Source organism: Pithys albifrons, chromosome Z (genome assembly GCF_047495875.1).
Source record: "Pithys albifrons albifrons isolate INPA30051 chromosome Z, PitAlb_v1, whole genome shotgun sequence".
NCBI lineage: Eukaryota > Metazoa > Chordata > Aves > Passeriformes > Thamnophilidae > Pithys > Pithys albifrons.
In genome coordinates, this window is record NC_092497.1 from 19,200,143 (window position 1) to 19,224,519 (window position 24,377).

At 43.0% G+C, this 24,377-nt stretch overlaps 1 protein-coding gene across 8 annotated transcripts in view; it reads right to left on the bottom strand.

Annotated features, from left to right (window-relative positions):
- ANKRD55 (ankyrin repeat domain 55) overlaps positions 1-24,089 on the bottom strand; it is a 59,836-nt gene extending 35,747 nt beyond the window's left edge. For 4 of the 8 annotated variants that reach the window (XM_071580481.1, XM_071580483.1, XM_071580480.1 and 1 more), the window contains exons 1-2: positions 2,769-7,388; positions 1,565-1,687 (exon numbers count right to left, since the gene is read on the bottom strand). In XM_071580481.1, the coding sequence (XP_071436582.1) occupies positions 1,565-1,687; positions 2,769-2,949 (304 nt within the window). In that variant the 5' untranslated portion in view covers positions 2,950-7,388. Of the gene's footprint in view, positions 1-1,564; positions 1,688-2,768; positions 7,389-8,559; positions 10,285-12,614; positions 13,070-24,037 lie in introns of those variants that run through there. The other 4 variants (XM_071580486.1, XM_071580485.1, XM_071580482.1 and 1 more) reach the window with 4 other exon arrangements.
- Between the last annotated feature and the right edge of the window lie 288 nt (positions 24,090-24,377).

Sequence of the window (24,377 nt, forward strand, 5' to 3'; positions counted from 1 at the left end):
TTTTGTTTTGTACACCATTTTGAAGGCTGATAGTCTTCAGAATGACTAGTTGCCAGATATGGTACTTGGCTAATTTTTCTCAAACACCAGCTTCATTCTGTCTCTATGTGTTGAAAACTCTTATGAAATCAAGCCCTGTCCCTTGCAAAGGTTTATGTGTGTGAGTTGGTGCTTTATTGAGATAACAACTTAATTTAAAGACTGGATTTGCTCTAGGGTACTTTCTGTTTTCAGAAGAGTTTTTAAAATATTCTGTGAAAAATTTCTGTGCTGTAATAAACCTGAAATCCACATTCAAATCTAATACTTAAATTTCATCACAAAGTATTTTGGTGTCATTTAATAGCTTCCTTTTCCTTCCAGTCTGTTAACTGCTGAAAAACAGCATGAGATTTTCCTGCAGAATCTGACAAATCAATTTAAAATTACTAAACTGGGAATAAATAAATAAACGAGTATTAGAAACTATAAGACTACTAGAAACTTCAGACAAAACTGAAGAATAATTATTCTTACTGGATTCAATGTGACTGCTGAGGAAATGTGCTACTCAATATGAGGTCACACAGTCTCTGACATATGTGCAGGATATGAGCTGTGTTTTGCATTGCACAACTGGTCTTTAGTTATGTTTGTATGAACAGCCTAGCAAACAAGTTAATTCTGGAGCTGAAATACTTCTGTTTGCTGATCAGCCCATCTCCACCCACTCCACATGCCCTTCATACCAAGCCCCTCTCCCATTAAAGATCTGGACCGGGGGCATTTTATGTTAATTAAGCTTTTCTCTACTGACCAGTAAAAGTTTGAGGGATTACAGTTAGAATATCTGCTTTAAAGTGTAAGAAAAATTGGTAGCTTAATAAAAGCTTTTAGAGATTAGAATAGACAGGGTTCATATATAAGAAAGTGCAATTAAAAAGTATTTTTGATAAACAACATCTTCCTTGAGAGCAGCTTCTAGAGATCTGTGGCTCTAATTCACTTGGGAAATAGATGTATATAAAATCTGGCCAATATACAACAATTAAACATTAAGCAGTAACCTGAACACAAAATGAGCATAGTCTCACAGATAAAACCGATTATTTAGATGATTGCACATTGTACAACCAACCCTTTGGCAAACAACTACTTGACAAAATCATTCCAATTGTGACTGTACACATACTTCTTAAGTGCAAAACACTGTAATTTTCTACTTTAGAGATGTGTGGACTGTATGGCATTTGGCTTTGGAAGAAAATATTCTTTTTTTTCCCTGATATGACAATAATTTCTCAGCACGTCCCTAAATAAGATAAATTAGATTAATGGTGAAATACTAATTATAGCAAACCAGCTTATTTGTATCCATATGAAAAAATTACAATGACAATTACAGGAGGAAAGAAGTACCCACACTGCGCATTTCCACTGGATTTTCCAAAGAAGAGCTGAAATTTCCCATATTCTGCTACTAAATATAATATGCTGAACACAAAAATCAGGTTTAAAAAAATGAAAAATTCAATTGCAAGCTGAAGCAACAAATCTCCTGAGAACAAGCTCAGCCTTCATTTACCCTCTCTATCACAACACTCCAGGATGGAAGGATCTTCTCGAATCACTGCAGTTAGTGTGTTCACATCACCATTAGCTGCTGCTTGGTAAACCACAGTCAAGTCGATCTCTTCTGATGCATCAGCTGCAGGGAAGGAGCATGTCCACGAGTAAGCAGAGAGCAAGTACAAATGATAAACACTGAAAATAATGACACATCTCACTGAGTTTTAATGACTGTGTGACTTGGGGTGGAACAAAGTGTATCTAAACAGCACTGTGGTTTTTGTTAGTCATCTGGAATTTGTTTGTCATCATAACTTCTTCCAAAAACTTTCAGACATAGACACTGAAAGAACTCAAGAAAACTTCTAGGAAGTTTCCACCTCTTATAAGAAATCATACTAACATTAAAGTAACATGATATGAGAAATAATAAAGTAATAACTGAACTAGCTCTTAATATTGCTGAGTGAGGAAGAAATCAAGACTCAGGTGTTTCCATTTTCAATGTTATCCTTGCACCAGTCAAAAGACTGAGGCTTTTCATTTCCCTGTGGTGTCCAACGGAATTCTCTTCTCATGACAGTGAGCTTATGGCAGCAATGGTTTGTTCTTCATAATTCCTACAAAAAGTGGACTATGGCTTGGAATCCGGGAGAGTTTATTTTGTTTGGCAGTTACAATGTGAGTTAATATTTAAAGCAATGCTTTGCAGGACCTGTTCCTGAGTACTCCTCAGATTTTTCTTTCTAGAGAAATTAACGTGTTGATTCCTTTTTTGCTTGTAACTTCCTTGCAGACTGGTCATCCTATGCTCCACATGCCTACACCTCCTTTAGCTTCAAATAAACTATTAACTTGTTAACTCTAGGGGTCAAAAGAGTTGATTTTTTGGTGCTGGATCCGTACTGATGTAATGGTAAAATGCTCTAGATATGTATTGTTGTTCAGATACAGTCTCGTATTTCTGACTTCTGTTAACTCAGAAGAAGTACAGCTGCAGCGAGTTGAGCTGTTCACAGTGGCTGAGGGTCAGCTGTAGTTTAACCCCAGATGGGAACAATGTGTCATGCCCCTGCTTAATCAGTCTCTTCCCTGACTCTGGTGGAGTGGGAAGGACAATGAGAAAATGGTAAATTGGTGGGTTGAGATAAGAACAGTTTAATAATTGAAATCATCACCATGGCTAGGCTTTGCAAACGAAGATTTGAGAAGGACTTTACCCATGCTTGCTGCAAGTGTGCTGGTGGCTAAAAAGGCTGGTACAGAATAGGCAAGTCTGGTCACAAAAGGCACAGTGGGAAGTCTCCTTAGGTGATATTGGCGAGGAACGGTTCTTTCTGCGTTGTCTTTTCTCCTCCAGACTGACTCTCCGTGCATTCTCAAAGGAAGCAGCAGCGTCATGAATGGTGTGTCTCTATAAATCCCAATTGAAGTCTGGAGTGGACAATTGATGGCAATCAATATGGCCAAGGCTGAGGTGTTGTTTCAGGGAGTCCTTGTATCTCTTCTTCGAGGACCCTCTCTTGCGGCAGCTGATGGCAAGTTCACCATAGAGCACAGTTGTAGGGACACGGTGATCCTCCATCCTGGAGATGTGCCCTGCCCAGCGCAGCTGCGTTCTCATCAGCATGGCCTCAATATTGGTGACCCCTGCCTGTTCAAGAATGGACATATTAGTCATTAATCAGTTCAGTGGATGTTTAAGATTGAACAGAGGCAGCACCGATGGAAGCGTTCGAGGAGCCGCAGTTGGTGGCGATAGATGACCCATGATTCTGATGCATATAAAAGGTTAGACAGTACAATGGCTCTGTAGACACTGATCTTTGTACTTCTCTTCAGGTGTTTATTGGACCAGACTCTTATGCAATTTTCCGAAAGCTCTGCATGCCTTTGCTAGCCTGTTTTCTATATCTTTGTCAATCTTACCGTGTGAGGAAAAGATACTTCCCAGATAGGTGAACTGCTGGACTGACTTAAGCTCTGATTTGCCTATGATGATGTGGGGATGATGGAAGACTTCCTGAGGTGCAAGTTGGTAGAGAACTTATGTCTTCTTCAAGCTGACTTCCAGCCCAAAAAGCTCAGCAGCCTCTGCAAAGCAGGATGTCAAGCACTGCAGAGCTGCTTCTGTGTGAGCAATGAGGGCGGCATCATCAGCAAAAAGCAGCTCATGGACAAGGTGATTCAGGGTCTTGGTGTGGGCCTTCAGTTGCCTTAGGTTGAATAGGCTTCCATTGGTACGATATCGGATGTAGATGCTGTTTTCTTCATCGAGGTCTGCCGTGGTTCTTTGGAGCATCATGCTGAAGAGGACCGTGAATAGAGTTGGTGCAAGAACGCAACCTTGTTTCACACCGTTGGTTATTGGAAAGGGCTCAGAGAGTGCATCGCCATATCTGATGTGTCCACACTGATCCTCATGTAGCAGGATGATCATTTTGAGGAACTTGGGGGAACATCCTAAACGTTCCAAGATCTGCCACAGGCCTTTTCTGCTCACAGTATGAAAAGGCTTGGTGAGGTCAACAAAGGTTACATAGAGACCTTTGTCCTGTTCCCTGCACTTCTCTTGCAGTTGTCTGAGAACACATACCATGTCTGTCGGGCTCCTATTGGCTCTGAAACCACACTGGCTTTCAGGTAGAAGTTCTTCTGCAGTAGTGGGTACTAATCTGTTCTGAAGTATTCTTGCAAGGATTTAACCAGCAATGGAGAGCAAAGTAATACCTCGGTAATTGGAGCAGTCTGATTTTTCTCCTTTCTTCTTGTACAGGGTGATGATGACTGTGTCACGGAGATCTGATGGTAGTTCACCTTGTTCCCAGCTACGCATAACAAGCTTGTGAAATTTGGCATGGAGTGCTTGACCTTCATTCTTCCAGATTTCGGATGGAATTCCATCAATCCCAGTTGCCTTGCCAATTTTCACCTGCTGTATAACCTTAAGTGTCTCTCCCATAGTAGGGGCTGCATCCAATTCATTTTTCACTGGTTGTTGTGTAAAGTGCTGAATTGCAGAGCCTTGGACTACACAGTTGACACTGAAGAGAGTCTGAAAATGTTCACACCATTGGTTGAGGATGGAGGTTTTATCTGTGAGAAGCATTTGGCCATCTGCACTGAGTAGGGGGCTTTGAACCTGGTGTGTGGGTCTGTACACTGCTTTCAGGGCCTCATAGAATCCTCTTTGGTCACCCAAATCTGCACATAGTTGTGTCTTTTCTGCTAGGTTGAGTCACCGTTTGTTCTGGATGTGTCAAAGTTTCCATTGGAGTTTACTGCACGCAAGATGAAAGGCAACTTTTCCTACATGGCAAGATGGCTGAGCAAGGTGTGCTTGGTGAGTAGTTCTCTTCTTCTTCAACAGTTCCTGGAGCTCTTGATTCTTTTCATCAAATCAGTCTTTGTTTTTCTTGAAGGAGATCTCTAAGGACTCTTCAGAGGACTGCAGGATGCTATTTTTAATATGTTGCCAAAGTGCTTCAGGAGAGGGATCTATGGGATTATCTTTAAGTTTAGTTTGAAGGTTTGCCTGAAAACTGTCTCTCACTGTAGCTGTTTGAAGATTGTTAAGTTGGAGCCTCCTCCTTGGAATGCCGCCTCTCTTAGGTCTGGGCTTGAAGTGAAGGTTAAGTTTGCAATGCACAAGGAGGTGGTCTGTTTGACATTCTGCATTCAGCATCACATGGGTATGATGGACATCACCAACATTTCTCTGTTGCACTAAGACATAGTCAGTGAGGTGCCAGTGCTTGGATCGAGGATGCATTCAGGTTGTCTTCAGGCTGTCTTTCTGTTGAAAGATAGCGTTGGTGATGGTAAGCTGCTGATCTGCACAAAACTAGCAGATGTCTGTTGTCACTGCAGTTTCCAACACCATGGTTGCCCAGGACTCCTTTCCAGGCTTCAGAGTTCTTACTTACCCTGGCGCTGAAGTCACCAAGGATTATGATCTTATCATTTGCAGGAACCTTTTGGGTGAGGCAGTGCAGGTCAGTGTAGAATTTGTCTTTTTCGCTGGGTCAGCTTGGAGAGTTGGGGCATATACGCTAAAAAGAACATGTTGCTTGTTGTGTAGTTGGAGGCTTAAGGAGATAATGTGATTGGAATGACCTGTTGGCAGATTTTCAAGTTTGGAGGTGATGGAGTTTTTAATCATGAAGCCAACTCCTGACAGGTGACTTTCAGTTTTGGGTTTGCCTGACCAGTAGAGTGTGTAGCTGGCACCATGTTCTTTAAGGCTGCCTTCCTCATGAAGACGAACTTCACTGAGAGCAGCAATGTCGATGTTGAGTCGTGACAGTTCGTGGGCAATTAGAGCAGAACAATGCTCAGGATGTCCACTATCCACAGTATCAAGCATGGTTCTGATGTTCCAACATGCAAGTGTCAATTTGAACACACCTTTGGAGGCAAGTGCATGCCTTTGAATTCTCTTTGACTTTGTTATTTTTTTGACCACATCAGAAGATGCCGGTTGGCCGCGGTTATCCAACCGGGTGTGAAGATGAGCTTTGTTTAGGCCACCTTTGCTAGGCCCTTCTCCATGTGGAGCAAGCAGTGCAGTCCTTAGAAAAGGCTGCTTGGTCATTCAGGATGCTGCCAAACCAGACTGTCATCTCTGAGGTCAGTCTCAAATGACCAATATCCTGAACCACCTGCATGCAGGGTTGGGTCTGCAGCTTCCAGTGCTTCCTATCACCTGCCATTTTGACCTTTGCCTGTTGTTACAGGGCTTTGCAATGTGGGTGAACCCTTTGAGCCTGTGCAATGGATTTTTTAGGTAAGGCACAGGTCCCACCCCTTACTCCTAAGGTTCATCTGCCAGGGCCAAGCGAGTTTGGACGGTGACAGTGAATACCTCAGGATATAGGTTTGGTTAGAGTATCCTTCTCTTAGATGGATGGTCTTACAGGGCTAAGTGAGCTCCATCTGCCTGGGTTTGAAGTTGGAGTTGTCCTTCTCCTAGGATGGTTGCCAGAGGGCTAGCGAGCCCATCCTGCCCATGGACATACTTTGTCTGACCCTTCAGCTGAGACCTGTCTGGCGTGGGACACCCTACCGGAGGCACATACCCCCGCCAGCATAGCACACAACCTCATGAGGGCACACAAGCTTCTCCCCTGCAACAAGGGGGTGTCCCCAGAGAAGAATAGTTGAAATAAAGTAACACAACAATAACAACAAGAAGAACAATAATTGGAATTAAAAGGAGAGAGAGAGAGGAATAAGATGCAAGAAAGGCAAGTGATGCACAATACAATTGCTCACCACCTGCTGACTGATGCCCATCTGTCCCCCTCAGTGTAGGTACTGCATATGTTGGGTTGGGGTGTGGAATATCCCTTTGGCCAGTTCAGGTGAACTGTCTTGGCCATGCTCCCCCCTGCCTCTTGTGCACCTGTTTGTTGGCAGGGAATGGGACACTGAGAAGTCCTTGACTTTGAGTGAGGACACCAACATTATTCTCTTACTAAACACAAAATACGGCAATGTACCAGCTGGTAAGAAGAAAATTAACTCTCTCCCAGGTGAAATCAGGATAGGGTCAGAGCTACAGAACATATTTGTCCAGCCACAGCACTACCTTGTTAACAGGAGAAAGTAAAACTGATGCTTAGATCACACTAGAATTGATCAGAGGAAAGACAGATTAAGTGACTGGTGACTTATCTGTACTGTCGTATCTCCTGGAGATAGCATGACTATGTAAGTTGGTGCAGAAAAAAAGGGAGATAGTTTAAAGAGAGTTTGAAAAGTTAGTATAAAGTCTTTATCATAATAAAATATTATTCTTAACACATTGATAGAAATAATATTTTAAACATTGGCATACATATTTTTGAGTGATAAGAGATATTTAAATATTATTGTAAAGTATTAGCCACACTATTCATGTTGTGATCAGAAGTTTCAGATGAACCTGCATAAGATCTGTGCTGAGGTTAACAGCCTAGCTTAACTCCCACATGTGACCTTCTCCCCTGTGGTGCAATCAGCACTCTGGACTCCAAAATTTGGCTGCCATGGAAACACAATCTGCTCTTAACCCAGAATAGGTTAGTCTGTCAGAGCTGGAGCTCTGGTTGTGGGCTTGGGAAAATCAGAAAGCTGATGTTAATTCTGCCTTTGCCAAAGATTTCCCTTCCATTGCTCCTCAACTAAACAGAATCCAATTTCTTTTCTTTCTTGTAACTTGTATTTTAAATTTACACATTTCATAACATTTGTGAACAAAAAATGTTAACTTGATTTTTATTCTGTTGGGGACTCTGTTCCTGAGGGAACTGTTCATTTGGCTCAGAAGGTTTGTCCTGTGTGCCTGGGAGATCAGGAGATATTAAGAGTCATTGCTTCTGGAGAGAGCCATCATCAGTGACCAGTATGTGAAAGAAAGAAGTAACTTTACCACAGGGTGAGTTAATAATATTTCCTTATCATATCAGACACGCAGATGCCTCTCACAATTAGTAAAGTCAGCAAAAACATGTTAACAACACGCTCAGGTCTGAGCTAGTCCCTTTCTTAAAGAGGAGTGTAGTCTGGGCAGGGTGGGAAGCAAGGAGAACAGGGCAGAGATTCGTCACTTGTGTTGCTCCTCCTTACTGGTCTCTAGAGGTGCCAGGAGGTGCCATCCATAATTACTGACACAGCTTTTCCACTGCTGCATGTCCTGTACAGCTGTGCACAGTTACTATATGGGTCTGGTACAGAGAAGATGCTGCTGGCATTGGGAAAGGAACCACTAGATATACTGACAGAGATAGTGAATGAAAGGGGTGCTCACCTCCTTAGATGCATTACACATGTAGATTTTCTACATTTTTTGCCTTTTAAGTACTGTTAAATCTTCCTGTTAAAAGTCAGGAGCAGAGAAATCCAACCACAAAAGGAAAATCTCCATCTCCTGAGCAAAGCAGTTGCTTACCTAGAGGGGAGGACATGGGTGCACACCTTCATGCATGACTGCCTCTCCCTTCATCATCTAGGTAAAATCGAAACACTTACCCTGTGCCTTTGCTTGTGCGAGGCTGAATCTGTTTTCCCCAGAGCAATTATCCTTCTATACAAAGAGAGGAAGAAAACTGGATGGATGGATGGATGGATGGATGGATGGATGGATGGATGGATGGATGGATGAGTAGTTTTCCCCATGCCAGTTCTTGCAAACACAGGTTCCATTCCTGTTAAGAGATGGTGCCATAAAGCCACAAAGATTCACAATTTCTCACCCAGGAATCCTAGCTGTTAGAGCAAGGAGAGGAAGGTGAACCAGGCTGTCACCTTGCTGGCAAGGGAGCCAGGATGAATTGATGAGCGTCTATATTGTGCATCTGACATAAAGTAGACTGATTCCTAATTTCACTAATTCAATTTCTGTAGGAACAATTCTGTAGGACACAATTTCAAGTGAGGTGTCTTTAACATGATCTCTATAGCTTTGCATCGAGGGTGAGGAGGAAGACAGATATATGGTCTTCTGATGCTTCATGTGATAGGGAGCAGAAAATGCCAGGATGGCTTGGATGTCTTTTACATTGGATGTACTTGGCTCCAAGTGACACATTTACCATTTCAACTTCCTCCAGCTTACCCTGTCAAGGAATGAAGGAGCATAGGCACAAAGCTCATAGGTCACTTCTTTTAGAAGACACCTTCCTGGGCAGAAAAGGAATGGTTTGGAGAGTGGGCATTTTGCAGAAGGCAGTAAGTTACGTACTGAGCCCTTGTATACCCCCTCTGTGAGCTTACCCTGCTGCAGGGCTTGGCTGTGGCTGGGACACCAGCACCATGTGGCATAAAGGGATTGTGAACAGCCAAATGCCTGACCCTCCATCTTCAAATATGCTGGAGTTACTCCATTATTATCTTGCAGTTCTATAAATGCCAGTCCTATTTCCAATACATTTTACATTTTATTTTGGAAAATTGCTGTGTTACTGGTGAAAGGAAGCTGTTAATCAGCTTCAGGAAGGTAGAAGTTCCAAATAAAAGCCTACATATAGAGCAAAGGAGAAACTGCAGGCAGACACAACAGTTGTGTAGAAAGGTCTGGAAGACCAAATGACATACATTTGGTTGTGACATGTTTTGTAGCTAAAATCCTCAGAAAGAATCAAAGTTAAAAGTGAATCTAACTGAAAACTGCAGTGTTTTAAAAGTGTATAATTTCTTCAAGGCAAAGTAATTGTCTTTTGATTGGAAAAGGTCATATATAAAGAGAAACACAGGATTCAGAACAACGAAATTATGTTGCTTGTGACAGTAATTCTCAGACATATGTATGTACATGCTTTCTGGTGCATTGGATTTTTAAGATCTAAATAAATTTGCTGAGCTTGGTGTACATGCTCTTGACAATAGCTGATCTAGAACTCTCTAAAACAAAGTATTGAAAGCTAAAGACAGGATAATAGGGTAATTTATGTTCATTATGAAGAAGAAATATTTATGCATGGAATTTACTGCAGTCTCTGTCACAAAACCTCTTGTCTCCACCACTAGCCAAAGGCTTTATGTGATTTTTCACACCTTGTTGTCAGGACACAATACTGGGCAGTTTTCTTGGTTTCAGTATGTCAGTACCAAGGGTCAGCAGGAGGTGGGTGAGTGCAGTTTTTGTAAACTGTAATTCACTCTCTAATATTATTTGATTTATTGAATGCTTAATAAAGAAATAATTCCTCTGTGTGCCTGGATGTGCATGTTCCAGTGCAGGCCTTTGTCTAGCTCTCTGTTTAATTGGTAAACATTAGAAGCCAGGAACACATTTATTTAAATGACACTGAGCAGTATTAGGAGGGAAGGGGTTTCTGGTGCCGCTCACCTTCTTTTAGTCCATGTTGCTGTTACTATTGGTAAGTATTATAAGATATTAATGAGCAGTACCATTTGTGTTGCAAAGAGACAGAATGATTTTCAAGCCTGGAGTGCTGCGGTTATTTTATCTGTAGCTAGGAGACTTTTCTGATGTGTGTGGTGAAGAAAAAAAGGTTAGTGGGGAGAGTTCAGTTATTTTTTCTGACTAACAGATACCAATTTAGTGTGTTGAAAGCTAATTTGTATTTTTCTATTGTTAAAAGTTGCTTCTCCTTGCTAAAAAATGATGTCTGCTAAAATCAGTAATGTGCCAAGACACTAAGTATTTAGATAAAATCCACCATACACTGTAAATTTTGAAAAGAACATTATTTGCCTGATAACAGTGAGTTCAATGTCCCATTGCTGTGTGTTTCCTGCTCCTGCTGCCCATCCATCTCCCATGCAGCTAGCAGGGAAGGGAAGCAGTAAGTCACAAATCACCTAATGAGCAAGCATTCCTGCAGTGGTGGTGAAGGGCAGATGGTGATTTTATCTGGAGGATAAATTTACCATCATTCTGGGGATTTGCTGTGAGTAGAATTTGACCTGGGCTGAAGATGGTGCTGGACAGGAATTAGGATGGATCAGTGTGGAGAGTGGCCTGTCAGGAGGAGGGGCTGCAGATTAGAAGCAAAGGGAGGTACAGGCAGATGATGCCTCCCAACTCTCTCACTTCTATCTGTGTAAGCTGGTTAAGATCAGTGGTCTCCTGCATTGACCTCTGGCCCCTAATCCATGTATAGACTTGGCTTCTCCTTCCCCAGCCCTGGTGATATTCCAGTCTTATTCCTGGCACTACTTCCAACGGCTCTAAGGCAGACATCCACATGACACTGAGCATGCAGGGTTTCCCCTTTGCCTCACCAGCCTGAGCCCTGTTGCATCAGCATGTGGCACAGGACATAGTCCTAGTTCTGCAGAACTAGAGATTGAGAATGGCTGTTTGGAGCTGCAGAAGTTCAGTCAGCTCTGCACTTCTGTCCTGCTAGGGAAAATGCTCCTTACGTCATTTACATGACTTAGGAGCACCTGTCTCTATTCCTGCAGTACAGATCCCCCTTCTACTATTGTACTTCCCTACCTCCTTTGTACCTGCTGGCAGTATTTTTTCTCTCTTGTCAATTTTGCTTCCCAATGTTCCCCTGCTACATAGGGTGGGGTCTCAGCTGGGTTGATGTAGACCAGTACTCCCAGACTTCCTCAGGCTTTGAGCGCTACTGTATGTGACAGACAGCCATAAGCCCACCTCTTTACATGGGCTGTATTTACTTTGGGTTCACCAAAGAGGTGTAGGCAAGCACTAAAGTACAACCTGTGGGACCTGGCAGCCCAAAGGGCACCATGATGTCTGTCTTCCTCCTGCCCTTCATCTTTGTCCACAACCAGCCCCTTCACTAGGGGGCCAGCGTGGCCATGTCAGCTCAGACATTTTGCAAGTCTGCACTGGAAACTGTGGCCACTGCACACACAGTATTTGGCAAGTTGGCTTAAAAGAGAAATTCGTCGCAACATGCAAAATCAAACAATGACAGCTTCCTGATTTCAGAACGCAAAAGGAATGCCACTACACTTGTAGTGGATTAAACCGTAAGACATAGAAGCTTATATTGGCAAATAAAGCCATGAAATTTAACTTCAAAACAGACAATAAAGAGACATTTGTATTTCCACAGCAACCTTACAACGTAGAAAACTTTCATATTGGGGGTTTTAAAGATATATACAATTCACAATTATGTCAATACTCACCTATACATCTAAGATTTACTGAAGCAAAGTCTATCACTTGTCAACTTGTAATACTTTTACTGTAGACTTATGAAAATCTGCTGTTCTTAAATTTTTGCTCCATTTTAAATGGCACTGTTTGCTAGTACTGCAAAATTTTTTTATATATCTATAAGAGGATTATTATACAATAAAAAAATTTAAATATATACTTATATATCTCAAAGCTAAACATAAGAGTAATCAGGTGCTGTTGCTATTCTGCTGAAAAATTTATTTTTAAAAATCACTGTAGCAGTAGACTGAAATATCTATGTCTACAACTGATGGAAGAGATTCCTTTACATGAAACCAAAATAAAACTGATCTTTCCTAAAAATTCATGTTATTCATTTTCTCGAGTAATCTTAGTACATTTGCATGGGATGCATGGGAGGACCAAAGGATTTTGAAATTAGTGGCAGGTGACTTACCTTTGTGCTGATCAAACACTGACGAGGAACTGAAATCCATTTTGATCTATCTCATTATTTACAACCAGACCAGAGAAATACCATCTCAAGAGGTTTCAGGGAAGAATCTTATGTGCAATGATAGCTATTGCAAGTCTTCCTGTCAGAGAATTAATCTAGCTTTACGGCTGCAGGTTGTAGGCAAGGCGAGAGTCCGATGGAAACATTGTATGCTGTTACGGACACTCCTGAAAGGACGTCCCTGAAAGCTTAACTGAGATTCTAAAAAATGCCATGTCTTCAGCGAGTGGCACTGCCTACGAGCAGCCGAGATGCTGCGGCTCCGCCAGCCCCAGCAGCCGAGGGCTGGGTGAGTGGGACTGGGCAAACGGAGCATGTGCAGAGCTCCACGCAGATCGGGTGCAGACATCCATCCTCGCTCCATGAGTTCCACTGATGAACATCCCTGCGGGCACGCTGCCTGTGCCACTCTGCTCCCCGCATGCCGCTGAGGGTGGTTTGTGACCTGATGCTTTTAGACATTACCTGTTTTAGCACCTGCACACAGAACACAAATTAGCAAGCTCTTCCTGCCTTATTTGAGCACTACCCTATTACAGTTAGTTAGAGCGGGCTGAAGGGATAATAACAGACATCACGTTACTGTGGCTGACATGAACAGTGTTAGCTACAACAGTGCAGCACAGCAGATACAATAGTGCACAGCTGTGCTGGTTGTGGCTGGGGTAGAATTAATTTGCTTCAAAGCAGCTGGTATGTGTATGACTATGTTTTGGATTTGCTGGAAACAGCATTGATAACACAGGGGTATTTTAGCCATCACTGAGCAATGCTTACACAGAGTCAGGGCCTTTTCTGTTCCTCACCCCACCCCACCTGCAAGGAGGCTGGGGAGTCTCAAGGAATTGTGGCCTGCTGGCCACAGGGATATCCCATTCTCAGAATATAAAGTTGGGGGAAGGGGAGGAAAGGGGTTATGTTCAGAGTGATGGTGTTTGCCTTTCCAAGCCACTGTTACATGCTGCCCTGGGGATGGCTGAACATCTGTGTGCTCAGGGGAAGTGGTTTTGTTTTGCCTATGTTTCCTCAGGGTAAGAATCCTCTGCACTTTATTTACTGTTTTTATTCTGTTCTGGTGCTTCTGAACCTAAATCCAAATTACATGTTTGGAGAAAGAGTATGGTCCAGGAAGCACCGCAGCCTCAACAGGTTGTAATGAAACACCAGAGCTGTGAGATCTGCTCAAAGGTCCTTAATGTGTAGAGGCATGTGGGAAGACTGTGGAGCCAGAGACTGGCTGTTCTTCTTTTCCCTGCTGCTGATTGGTTTGTGGTTTGCCTTGTCTCAGACAAACCTTTTTATATTGAGGAAGGACCCACCGTGTGGCAAGTGCTGTCGATGCAGTCGGGGAGCAGAGTATTGGTTATGCAGATTGTCAGCTCCTAAGTGGCATCTTCTTGCCGGGAGAGTGGTTCTGGGTATGGCCCTGGCAAGTGGAGTCCAGTCCATCCAGCTTAAAACCCTGTCTCTGTTCAAAGAGCTACCATGTCTGCTGACTTCATGAAAGAGGCACATCTCTGGTCAGGCATTTTGAACGGCAAATCATCACCCTGGTCATCTTTGAAAGACCATAAAAGTGGCCTTTGCTTTCTGCATGTGAGAAGAGGCCCTTTATCCTCTGGGAAAACAGGATTTCTGACCCTGGGCACTGCTGCAGCACAGGTTAAACAGTTAGATGGATGCTCCACCATTGTCTACCTAATCCAGTCAATTAAATACTCACAGTTATACCTGCTCATTTGCCATTTCTGAGTCCCTGTCCTGTCATTCTACTTCCAAAAGGAAGGCAATGGGCTTCGGAGATTGTTGGTTCAGGTATGCAGCCAGGAAATTTGAAGGAGAGACACCTGGCAGCTGGTTGGTTGTGGGTGCTACGTGTGGCACAATATTCCCTATAGCACTGTGTACATTTGCCAGGGGCTCAGCTTGCCTACAGGAAAGTGAAGCATCTCTTCTGAGACAGGTGTTCACAGCCCACAGATACAGAGCTGTGTTTGAGAATAGGCAACTTCTTCCCTCTCCATTCATCAGAAGGGAAGCAAGGCCAATGCTTTAGCAAAACACCTTCTCTCATGTAGAGGCAAGCACCAGGTGAACACAGTTCTGTATCTTAGCTATGGCATACATGCCACAGCTTAGAGGCTGCCAGAAAAGCTAAGGTTTAAAAGCTGGGCTTGAATCACTGACTTCCCTGTATTGCTTCTTTAGAAGAAGATGTCTCCAGATTCGTCAGGACCTCCTGGGCTCAGTGGCTCTGAAAACAATCCTGGCTAAGGATAACAAAACCACAAATGTATTAGAGGTTAGTATAGGCAGTAAATAAAGATGGTAACCTTAATACTGGTAATTTACATTATTCTTTAGTTTAAGCAAAGTGTTCTTGACTTACTGTGCTGTCAGCTGTAGTTGGGGCTTTTTGGGATGCTTTTTTTCTTTTAGTGGAAGAAAGCCCTGGTATGGAAAAGTCACAAAGAGAGAGTAGCAGAAAAAAAGAGCAATGTTTTTGCATGTTTGGCCACATTTGCTGTGCATAAAGCATTTTGCTATATGCAAGGTGGTTAACTCTGCTTCTCCTTCTACATTGCCGTTCATTAGATGAACGCAGAAGTTATGGTGAAACCACAGGCAGTAGGTGAAACATATATTCAAATGCTAGGTAAATGTTACTTACTGGGGTGCAAAGCAGAGCTGAAGACTGGCAAGACACTGAGAACTCACTGCTGATAGCTCCTGGTATGTGCCACACTGCCCTCACGAGCAGAGACTCAGCCGACAGATCTTGTCTTCTACTACCCCGGCAGAGGACACTGGCAAGCGGGCAAGAGTTTTGCATCCATTTGATGCACTGACACGGTCAGTGCTTTGGAGGAGGGATGAGTTTCTCCCCTTGCACAGCGCCTGGAGCAGCAGTGCCCCCCTCTGTAAGGAGCACTGCCGGCAGCTGCTACTGCACAGGCAGCAGCTCCAGCGGCGCAGTGCTTCCCTGCTTTCTAAACGTGTAAACGGGTGCATCACAAGAGTGATTGTTCACACCGTCAGTATTGCTTGGTAAGCATGCAGTGTGAGGAATAGAAGACAAAATTAGCGGAGGGATACCATCAGCCTTTGCTTCCAGTTTCTAACGAAATCCATAAGTAATAATTTACTCATAAATTATTTAATGTACCACGCTATAGATAAACTACTTCACTGGATTTAGAGCTCCATCTGCAATGTTTGGAATGGTGGGACCAAGCTCAGCTGTGTGAAGAAGTCAGAGCAGTAGCCAGGCAGAAAGAGTCAGCTGTGCTTGCTGGTGGGGACTAGTCTGGGGTCCACCTGAATGAACAAAAACTCCCTTGAAATGACAGCAGATAAACAGACTAGGGGAAGGAGAATGCAGTCACAACTACATCTTAGAGGTTCCCACATGGAATGTGAGACAGAGTGAGGACCTACTCTATTTTGCTCCCTGTATTATAAGGCCAAATACATCCTCTGCTCAGTTTATATGATTTTTTACCCTTGACTTCAATTGCATCAGGGCATTTCTTATGGTATGATTTATTGAGATATCAGTAGCAACCTGTAAAGTCTGTAACTAGAATAGGGCTACTAAACAGTAACTGAATTTGTGAAAATTGTTTTCCCATATGATAATCTGTTTGTAATTAACTAAACCAAATTTAAATTAATTTTCTAAGTGTGATTCTTGTGCCCACTTCAGAAGGAGTGGGGAGTCTCTCACTGAGTTTATCACCCTTACCATGCTCTACCTTTCTCTTGTTACCCTACAAAAATTTCCTCATGATGTTCCAGGACTAAAGCTGCATTCAATGCCTCTGGCGGTGATGTAAGGCTGGTTTGATGAGCCTGTCTCAGTGCATGAACCAGATGTGCCTGTGTAGGAGCTGCTGGAGTGGGTGTGAAGGCCTGATGAATCAGGACAGTCAAGGTGCAGGTGTGTTTGTCCTGGGTACACATCTTCTGCGACACCAGGGAGTCAGAGATGAGGCAAATTGCTTTTGTGGTGTTACACTGGTAAAGAGAAATTTCTGTGGAAACCGTCACTTTTAAATGCATGTAAAAAAAAAATCTGTCATTGTTTTTTCTACAGGATAACATAAGGGAAAAAAGAAGTGTCTGTTCCAGGTCAGATCAAAAGTTTGTGTGGCCTGGTAGCCACAGTGTCTGAATAGCACTCCTCAGCAGCCGTCTGGCAACTTACAGTGCAAGTGTGCGCTGAGGCACATTTTGTCTGAGCATTCCCCTGGTTTCCAGCCACTTCCATACTCCTGGAGAGCGGAGTCTCCAAGGCAGTGCTGTGATTCTGCGAAGTTCCAGAAGGTGGTGGGCTAGGATCAGCACTTGGTTCCATGAACCAGCAGGAGCAGGTCTTAAGTAGAGATGCTTACATTGCTTTCCATTAAATCCTTTTAAGCACAGGAAGAAAAGTTCATTTGTGGGGAACCAGTAATCTCTGATATTATGTAGTGCATTAAGAATGCCTGCAAATTAATGAAGTCCCATTCCAGATATCAAAGAACAGTACAGAGCATGACTAATCATCTGTGAATGGTAAGCTCTGAGAGACTTGCTATAAAACTTGGTGATAGTAGATCTGCATTGGCAAAATACAGGAAAAGCTCAAGATGTGTTTTTACCCCTTTGATTCCAAAATGCTTAATCTTAAACAAGAAAAGTTAGGAATTTAAGGGTGGATAGCAAATTACAGGTGGATTGGAAACAGTACTGAGAAGAATGGATCAAAAGGCAAAACAGAGTGACTGGTATATGTTGAAAGGCAAAGGGAGAAAGTTGCCCATTGCAGCCCTGCCTCAGGAGAAGGGATCATTCCCAGTGGATGGGGATGTATGGAGCAGAAAACCAGGTCGTGCTATACCTCTGACTTGTTGGGACAGCTAGGTCAACTCGTCTTTGTACTGAATTCAGTGTAATAACACCCAATGGATGTCTGAAAGTCTTTGCAAGCCTATTTGCACCATTCTGCTTTTGTGTGGTTGCTGTACTAGTTTTCCTGGTACACAAAAACTGGGCTGGTGAGAGAGTGTCAGCTGCTCTGGGAGCACCACCTGCCATACCAGGGGCCGTGTTCAGACTCTGTAATGGGACACATGGATGACACTGGCACTGTATCAAATTCAAACATGCACAACTAGACAGAGAACAGGAAATCTAAGTGAGAAGTAAATTATTAGAGGAATGGCTTAACACCCCCCCTCACACACACACTTCATGCCCTGCTTCTGAGCACTTTTACATTATATGAAAGCCAAATATGAAGCATCCAGTCCAATTAGCTTTGGTTGTAGAAACAACAGGAATCTGTTTATTGTATTGTAGGGTTATTATATCACACAAATCTCCTCTGTTCTTCATTAATGCTTACAACATACTGATACCAGTCAGCCACACTTTATATTTTTTCCTCCATCAAGCCATGGAGGCACATGCTTTCTTTCTAGTCCTGTTTCTCTGAATTTCTTTATCTGCTTCTTAATGCAGAAATGAGAGGACAATAGCAAGACTAAATTGCACACCTGTATCTTTGTGCTGTGTTCTTTTTAATGTTTTAATTTTCACACAATAGTGAATGTTTCTGCACCAGGCTAAGTGCATGCCCTTGGGCTGCTGGCCACTCCTGTCTGACCTGTGAAAACCTTAAAATTGCTCACAGCCCTACTTTGACAACTTACCACCTGGCCAGGGAGATAGCATGGTGCAGAGAAGCTGGCTTGGCACAGTGAGGAAGTTGTCAAGGCATGGCTACAGTCAGTGACAAATCAGATATATACATAAGAAAAATAATTGCTGGATAAAACAGTAACATGAACAGAAGTTTTGGTAGGGTCACATTGCAATGACAGATGTCATCATAAAGTTGAGCATCAGAAATTACACAATGCCAGAAGAATAACTTTTTGCTTCCTCCATTCTTATTATTGTCTTGTGAGATTTTTCTGTTTACAGCTACAGTCTGGTACCAATTTACTTTTTCAACTGCTGTTCATTTTTCTACTGTAAATTAACTCCATCATATGCAGGCAAAAGTAAGTACAGTGCAATGACATGCCAGATCCTATTTTGTGCAGCTTTAGAAACAACCAGCGTAGGCCTGATATAAACAGTTAAGTAATGCAACTGCATAATATTGCATCAAAATCTGCTTCTCTGACTTTAGTGTGATTACAGTGAGGGATGTAATATGGAGTGAACGAGCTGATTAATTCTGTCTTTTTTGTATTTGGAATAGTTGAAGGTATGTGTCCATTAAAGTATTTGATTAGCTATATTTTACATTTCATTCCCAAAGTAAGTAGGAACCCCAGATATGAGAAACATGCAGAAAAGGTGTCAGTAACATGCAAACTGTAAATTATGGCACAAAGGATTTAGTCCTGCATTTCCTGCATACCTGGAACCTTTCTTGATATCTATCCCAGATTATGAGCTTTACTTCAGGTTTGCAAGGTGACAAGTGCATTAGTAGTAACAGAACACACATGTCTCTGGTTTGGCATCGCTATACTTACACAGAAGTGGCAATTTAACCATGTGCCAATGAAACTCAAACAAAAATGCAAACATTCAAGTGGTATCTCACTATATGTAGTGCACTCACTGTCAAAATCTGAAGTTAAGCAGCTGAGTAGGCCACTGTGTCAGAGCCAGGATCAGAAGAAAGCCAAGCACTCTGAGGTAAACTACATTATTCTTTAGAAGACTTACACTATTACCACAGCCCTAGGTGCGTCAGATTTGCAGCCCATCAGGTCTCCATATTGCAGTGACATTTATTATTGCTTTGATGTAACCAGGATAGTTCCCAGACTTAGAAGACCTATTTGTGGATACTCCCTTCACCTACACAATTACTACTGTAATTATGGTGAAATTATGGTGTGTTTTTTCAAATACTTAAGTGGATTTTTGCAGGAGGACTGTTGTAAAGTTTGCTCATTTCCCACTGTGATCTTGAGTGTGCAACAAAAATTTAGAAAACATATTTTGCTGCTGACAAGTGGCTTTTATATGAAGTAATTTTTGAACTTCAGAGGACCTTTCTTGAGATTATAAAACTATCCAAGTGGGTCAAAGATTGGCCTTAAAATAAGTGGATACTTTAACAGGCAAGAGAAACTGGAAGCTCTGTGGGACCACTTGAAAACTCTGTGTGCTTACTGTGCATGTAATGAACAGGACTCACTTGACTGGTGCTGTGACAAAGACAAGGCTGACTTGTTAGCTCAACCCCAGCATCGTACTCATGCAGTTTCGTGTTTTTCGGCTTGGTGTGTCTGTCCACTATAACCCACATATATGCATAGGAAAATTAAGCACAAAGAGGAACTTTTCCTCTATAAATGTAACTGAAACCTCTGGATATGTTGGCCATGAGTAATTAATGGATTACACATGTAGATGGGATGAAGGAACAGGAACACAAGATGAGATGCTGCAGCTGGAAGGGATGCAGCACCCCCACAGGATGTTGTGCCACGTGGCCTGGGGCGCAGCACAGTGCTATGCATTGTGCCAGGTTTTCCATGGCACAGTTGGTGATGGACAAAGCCCCACAGCTTCATCCCTGCCCTGTGGAACCCCTGCCAAGCATACCTCCCCAAAGGTTGAGCGAGCATAGTTCTCCCTGGTGAAATTGCTCCACTTTGGATGTTTTTCAAAGAGAGGGAAATGTTTTTCAGTCTTATTTAGTCAGTGTTAAAGTGAAAAAAAAAAAGAGAAATCTTAGAAAAATGTGAAAACAGGCATTAGCTATGGGAATCTGGATAGACTTGAGAGATGGGCTAATTTCAGTGGGATGAAGTTCAGTAAGGCCAAGTGCCGGGTCCTGCACTTTGGCCACAACAACCCCCTGCAGCGCTACAAGCTGGGCACAGAGTGGCTGGAGAGCAGCCAGGCAGAAAGGGACCTTGGGGTACTAACTGACAGGAAGCTCAACATGAGCCAACAGTGTGCCCAGGTGGCCAAGAAGGCCAATGGGATCCTGTCCTGTATCAAAAATAGCGTGGCCAGCAGGACGAGGGAAGTGATCCTTCCCCTGTACTCTGCGTTGGTGAGGCCACACCTTGAGTACTGTGTTCAGTTCTGGGCCCCTCAGTTCAGAAAGGATATTGAGGTGCTGGAGCAGGTCCAGAGAAGAGCAACAAGGCTGGTGAAGGGACTGGAGCATAGGTCCTATGGGGAGAGGCTGAGGGAGCTGGAGTTATTTAGCCTGGAGAAGAGGAGCTCAGAGGTGACCTCATCACTGTCTAGAACTACCTGAAGGGAAGTTCTAGCCAGGTGGGGGTTGGTCTCTTCTCCCAGGCACTCAGCAATAGGACAAGGGGTCATGGGCTTAAGCTCTGCCAGGGGAAATTTAAGTTGGATATCAGAAAAAAATTCTTTACAGAGAGAGTAATCAGGCATTGGAATGGCCTGCCCGGAGAGATGGTGGATTCACCATCCCTAGAGATTTTTAAATGCAGACTGGGTGTGGGACTGAGTGCCATGATCTAGTAAATGGACTAGAGTTGTAGCAAGGGTTGGACTCGATGATCTCGGAGGTCTTTTCCAACCCAATTGATTCTATGATTCTATGATTCTATGAATGTGCATGGCTTCTTTGGAGACATAGCCTGTGGGGAAATGACTTTGCTTTGTCTCAGGTGGTTGAGAAGACAGTTTTCATGGTAGAAACTGTCAGTGGTGGCAAAACCACATTTGCAGGTCCAGCCTGGCCTGCGCATGCTGGTGCCTGCAGGTGGACGGGCAGCTCTCTGGTGTCAGGGAGGCTCAGGGCCTGTGGCAGCTGCATGCCTGTGCAACATTCTGAGGCCAGCACAGCTCCTTTCCTTGGCTAGGTCTCCTGGCAAGCTCCCAGCAAGCTTCCATGCCTATGGGCTTACCCTCATGCTGAGCATCATGGAGCTGTGCTGAAGTGTGATTTCTATACAACAGAGCTATGGAATCACTGGTTTTTGTATGCCTGCCTAAGTTATTTGACCTCAGTGAGGTGTCTACAGCAAATTCTGGACAGCAGGGGAGAATATATAGTGATGCCCATGCCCTTGTTAATTTTATTTTTCCTCACTATCATACTGTGTGCCTTTTGATTTGGGTGCTCATTAACCCCTCCTCAAGCCTCCTGTGCTTGTTGCTGGTTGGTGAGTGGGATGCAGGGATGAGAGCACATCCCCATCCTGCCCCTGGGCTCTGTACCATGTGCTGTGCTCGTGTTGGAGCAATTGCCTCCAGGCAGCCTCCAGGCAGCCCTGTGGTGGCCAGCAGCAGGAAGGCAATGTGCACTGGGAAGTGTGCAGGCTTGCGGATGATTATTTTTCCATGAACCTCACCACTTAAAATGAACAACCTACAGACCCATCCCTTATGGGCACTTTGTGAAACAAACTTGGATAACCTTGAAAAAAAACATGCAAAGGTCTAAAAATGATTTTGTGATTTGCTGTCTGAGTGACTTAAAGAGCATTCTTTGAGCATGATTCTGTTATTGAAAGAGTTTGAAATTATAGCACTTTCACCTGTTTTACACTTCTTTCTGTTTCAAAGTATCTGGAATCACTTTGGCAGTCTGCACATCCTAAGCTATTTGTTATGACATTGTCAGGAGTGGATAGGGCTGCATAGAAGCAAATATAACAAGTACTTTCATTTTTTGAAAACCTGAGTCTTACAAATGTTGTAGTTTTGGGATGTTAAAGAAAAAAAATTCTCTCCCTGACACTAATTCCCCATGCCATTAGTTAACAAAAGAAGTGGTCAACTGCTACGAATTCTCGCTTAATAATTTTGGGTGGAGAGTGGACTGGGGGGAGGTGTGATGGGGCACAGGTTTGCACTGTCTCTTTTGGTTTTGGGGACATCCATAGCTCTGGCTGAATGCTGCAGCTCTGTGTGTTGCTGTCAGAGAGAAGCTGTTCTCCTGCTCATCGCTGCTGCTGTTTAGTGATCTGGGTTTTTTTTTCTTGCCACTGCTGTTCTCCTGGTTTGGCACTGGGGCCCGGGTTGCTGCCCCGGCTTCACTGTCACTCGCAGCCTCGTGGCCTGCCCGCCCCGCCGTGGCAGCGACCCAAGAGAGAGAGAGAGAGAGAGAGAGAGGGAGAGGAGTCACGGCTGCTTTCGGGACACACTGCAGACCTTTCCTTCCTGGGAACTATCACCATCCTTCCACTCCTAGCTTTTCCTTCTTCGTTTGGGACAAAGGACAAGGAGAGAGAGAGATAGTCCATGTTAGTGCTCGCCCCTTGTCTCTGCCTCACTGGGAAAAGACTGAGAATTCACCTCGCACCCAGCTGAGGTGTGACACTGACACTGTCCATAAATAGAACTGCTCCAGAACTTACTGTTTGGGGGGTTGTTCTCTTTTGTTTTTACTTTTGATGCAGGAGGAGTAGTTTGCTCTGGTCTGTTTACAGTTATATCTATATCTACATATATATGTGTATATATATATATATATATTAGTTAAGAACAGTTATCCTTCTTATATTCCTTTTCTAATTAAAGTTTCTTTTTCTTAAATTTAATAAGGAGTGACATGATTATTGTGAGGAATCCTCTCCTCTGCTTTTTGGTAAACATTTTGGTTTTTCCCTCAAACTAAGACAATGGAATAGGCCAAGATATTTTTAAGTATGTGAAAAAGCATGCTTGATTTGTTTGTGCTAACATTCAAGTTGGCTTAATATTAAAGAAAGTCCTTTGCAAATATTTTTTTTATTTCCCAATTGGTTTGCTGAGACTTGTTAAGTTGCTTATAATCCACAACTGTCTTGGCAGCTGCATGAATATGAAATTGATTTGTCTGCAAATCATGAAGGTGTCATGAGTCTTTGTAGATGAGTGAAAAATTTTGACTGGTCTTTGTTATTCTGCTTTTATAAAATATGAGCAATTATCTACTTTTCTGAGCTTTTTATGCCTGTTTCTTTTTCCTCCCAAAATGTGGTAAGTATGCATAAATCTTTTAGGACAATTCTGACCCTGCAGGCATTTAAATCTATACAAGCAAGCCTGGAGCTTTAGAGTCTCCAGAAAACATTTTAACATGTAAATTTTTTTTTGCACATGAAGCCTGTAGATTCCCATTCAAACAAAAAGAACATTAAATAGTTTACAGTCATTCGCGACTGAATTTGCAAAATTGTACACATGCAGACACAGACACAAACACATTGTATTTTCACACAAACACACTGTAGGGCCTTTGCCAGTTTTTAACTGGAAGCTAAGACAGATTATAGAAGTTCACCAAAAAGATAAAGCAGAGGGCTCAGACACGGGAAAGAAAAAGGAAATATGTATGAAATAAAGCCAGATAACAGACAACGTTTTACTGAACTTACTTTATCCTGGAGGGGATTTGCTGGTGGATGGTGGGGAGAGGACAGGAGACTGTTACTGCTCCTCCTAAGTGGCACTTGCTTCATGTCACATGCAAGGGGAGCAGCTGTGCAGCCTCTCCAATCCACTCTGTGGCTGTAGTGATCCCTGTGTAATCCATGGCAGATTTATAACTCCAGGTGGGGCCATGTGAAATCACTCCATGAAAATCCTACAACAAGGCTAAATGATATCAAGGCTACATGATATCACTGTGGACCTTCATCTTCAAAGATAACAGCAGGATCTCCAATATTTATGAGACGAGTAGGAATCTGCTCTAGTGTCTTCTCCAGCAACCAT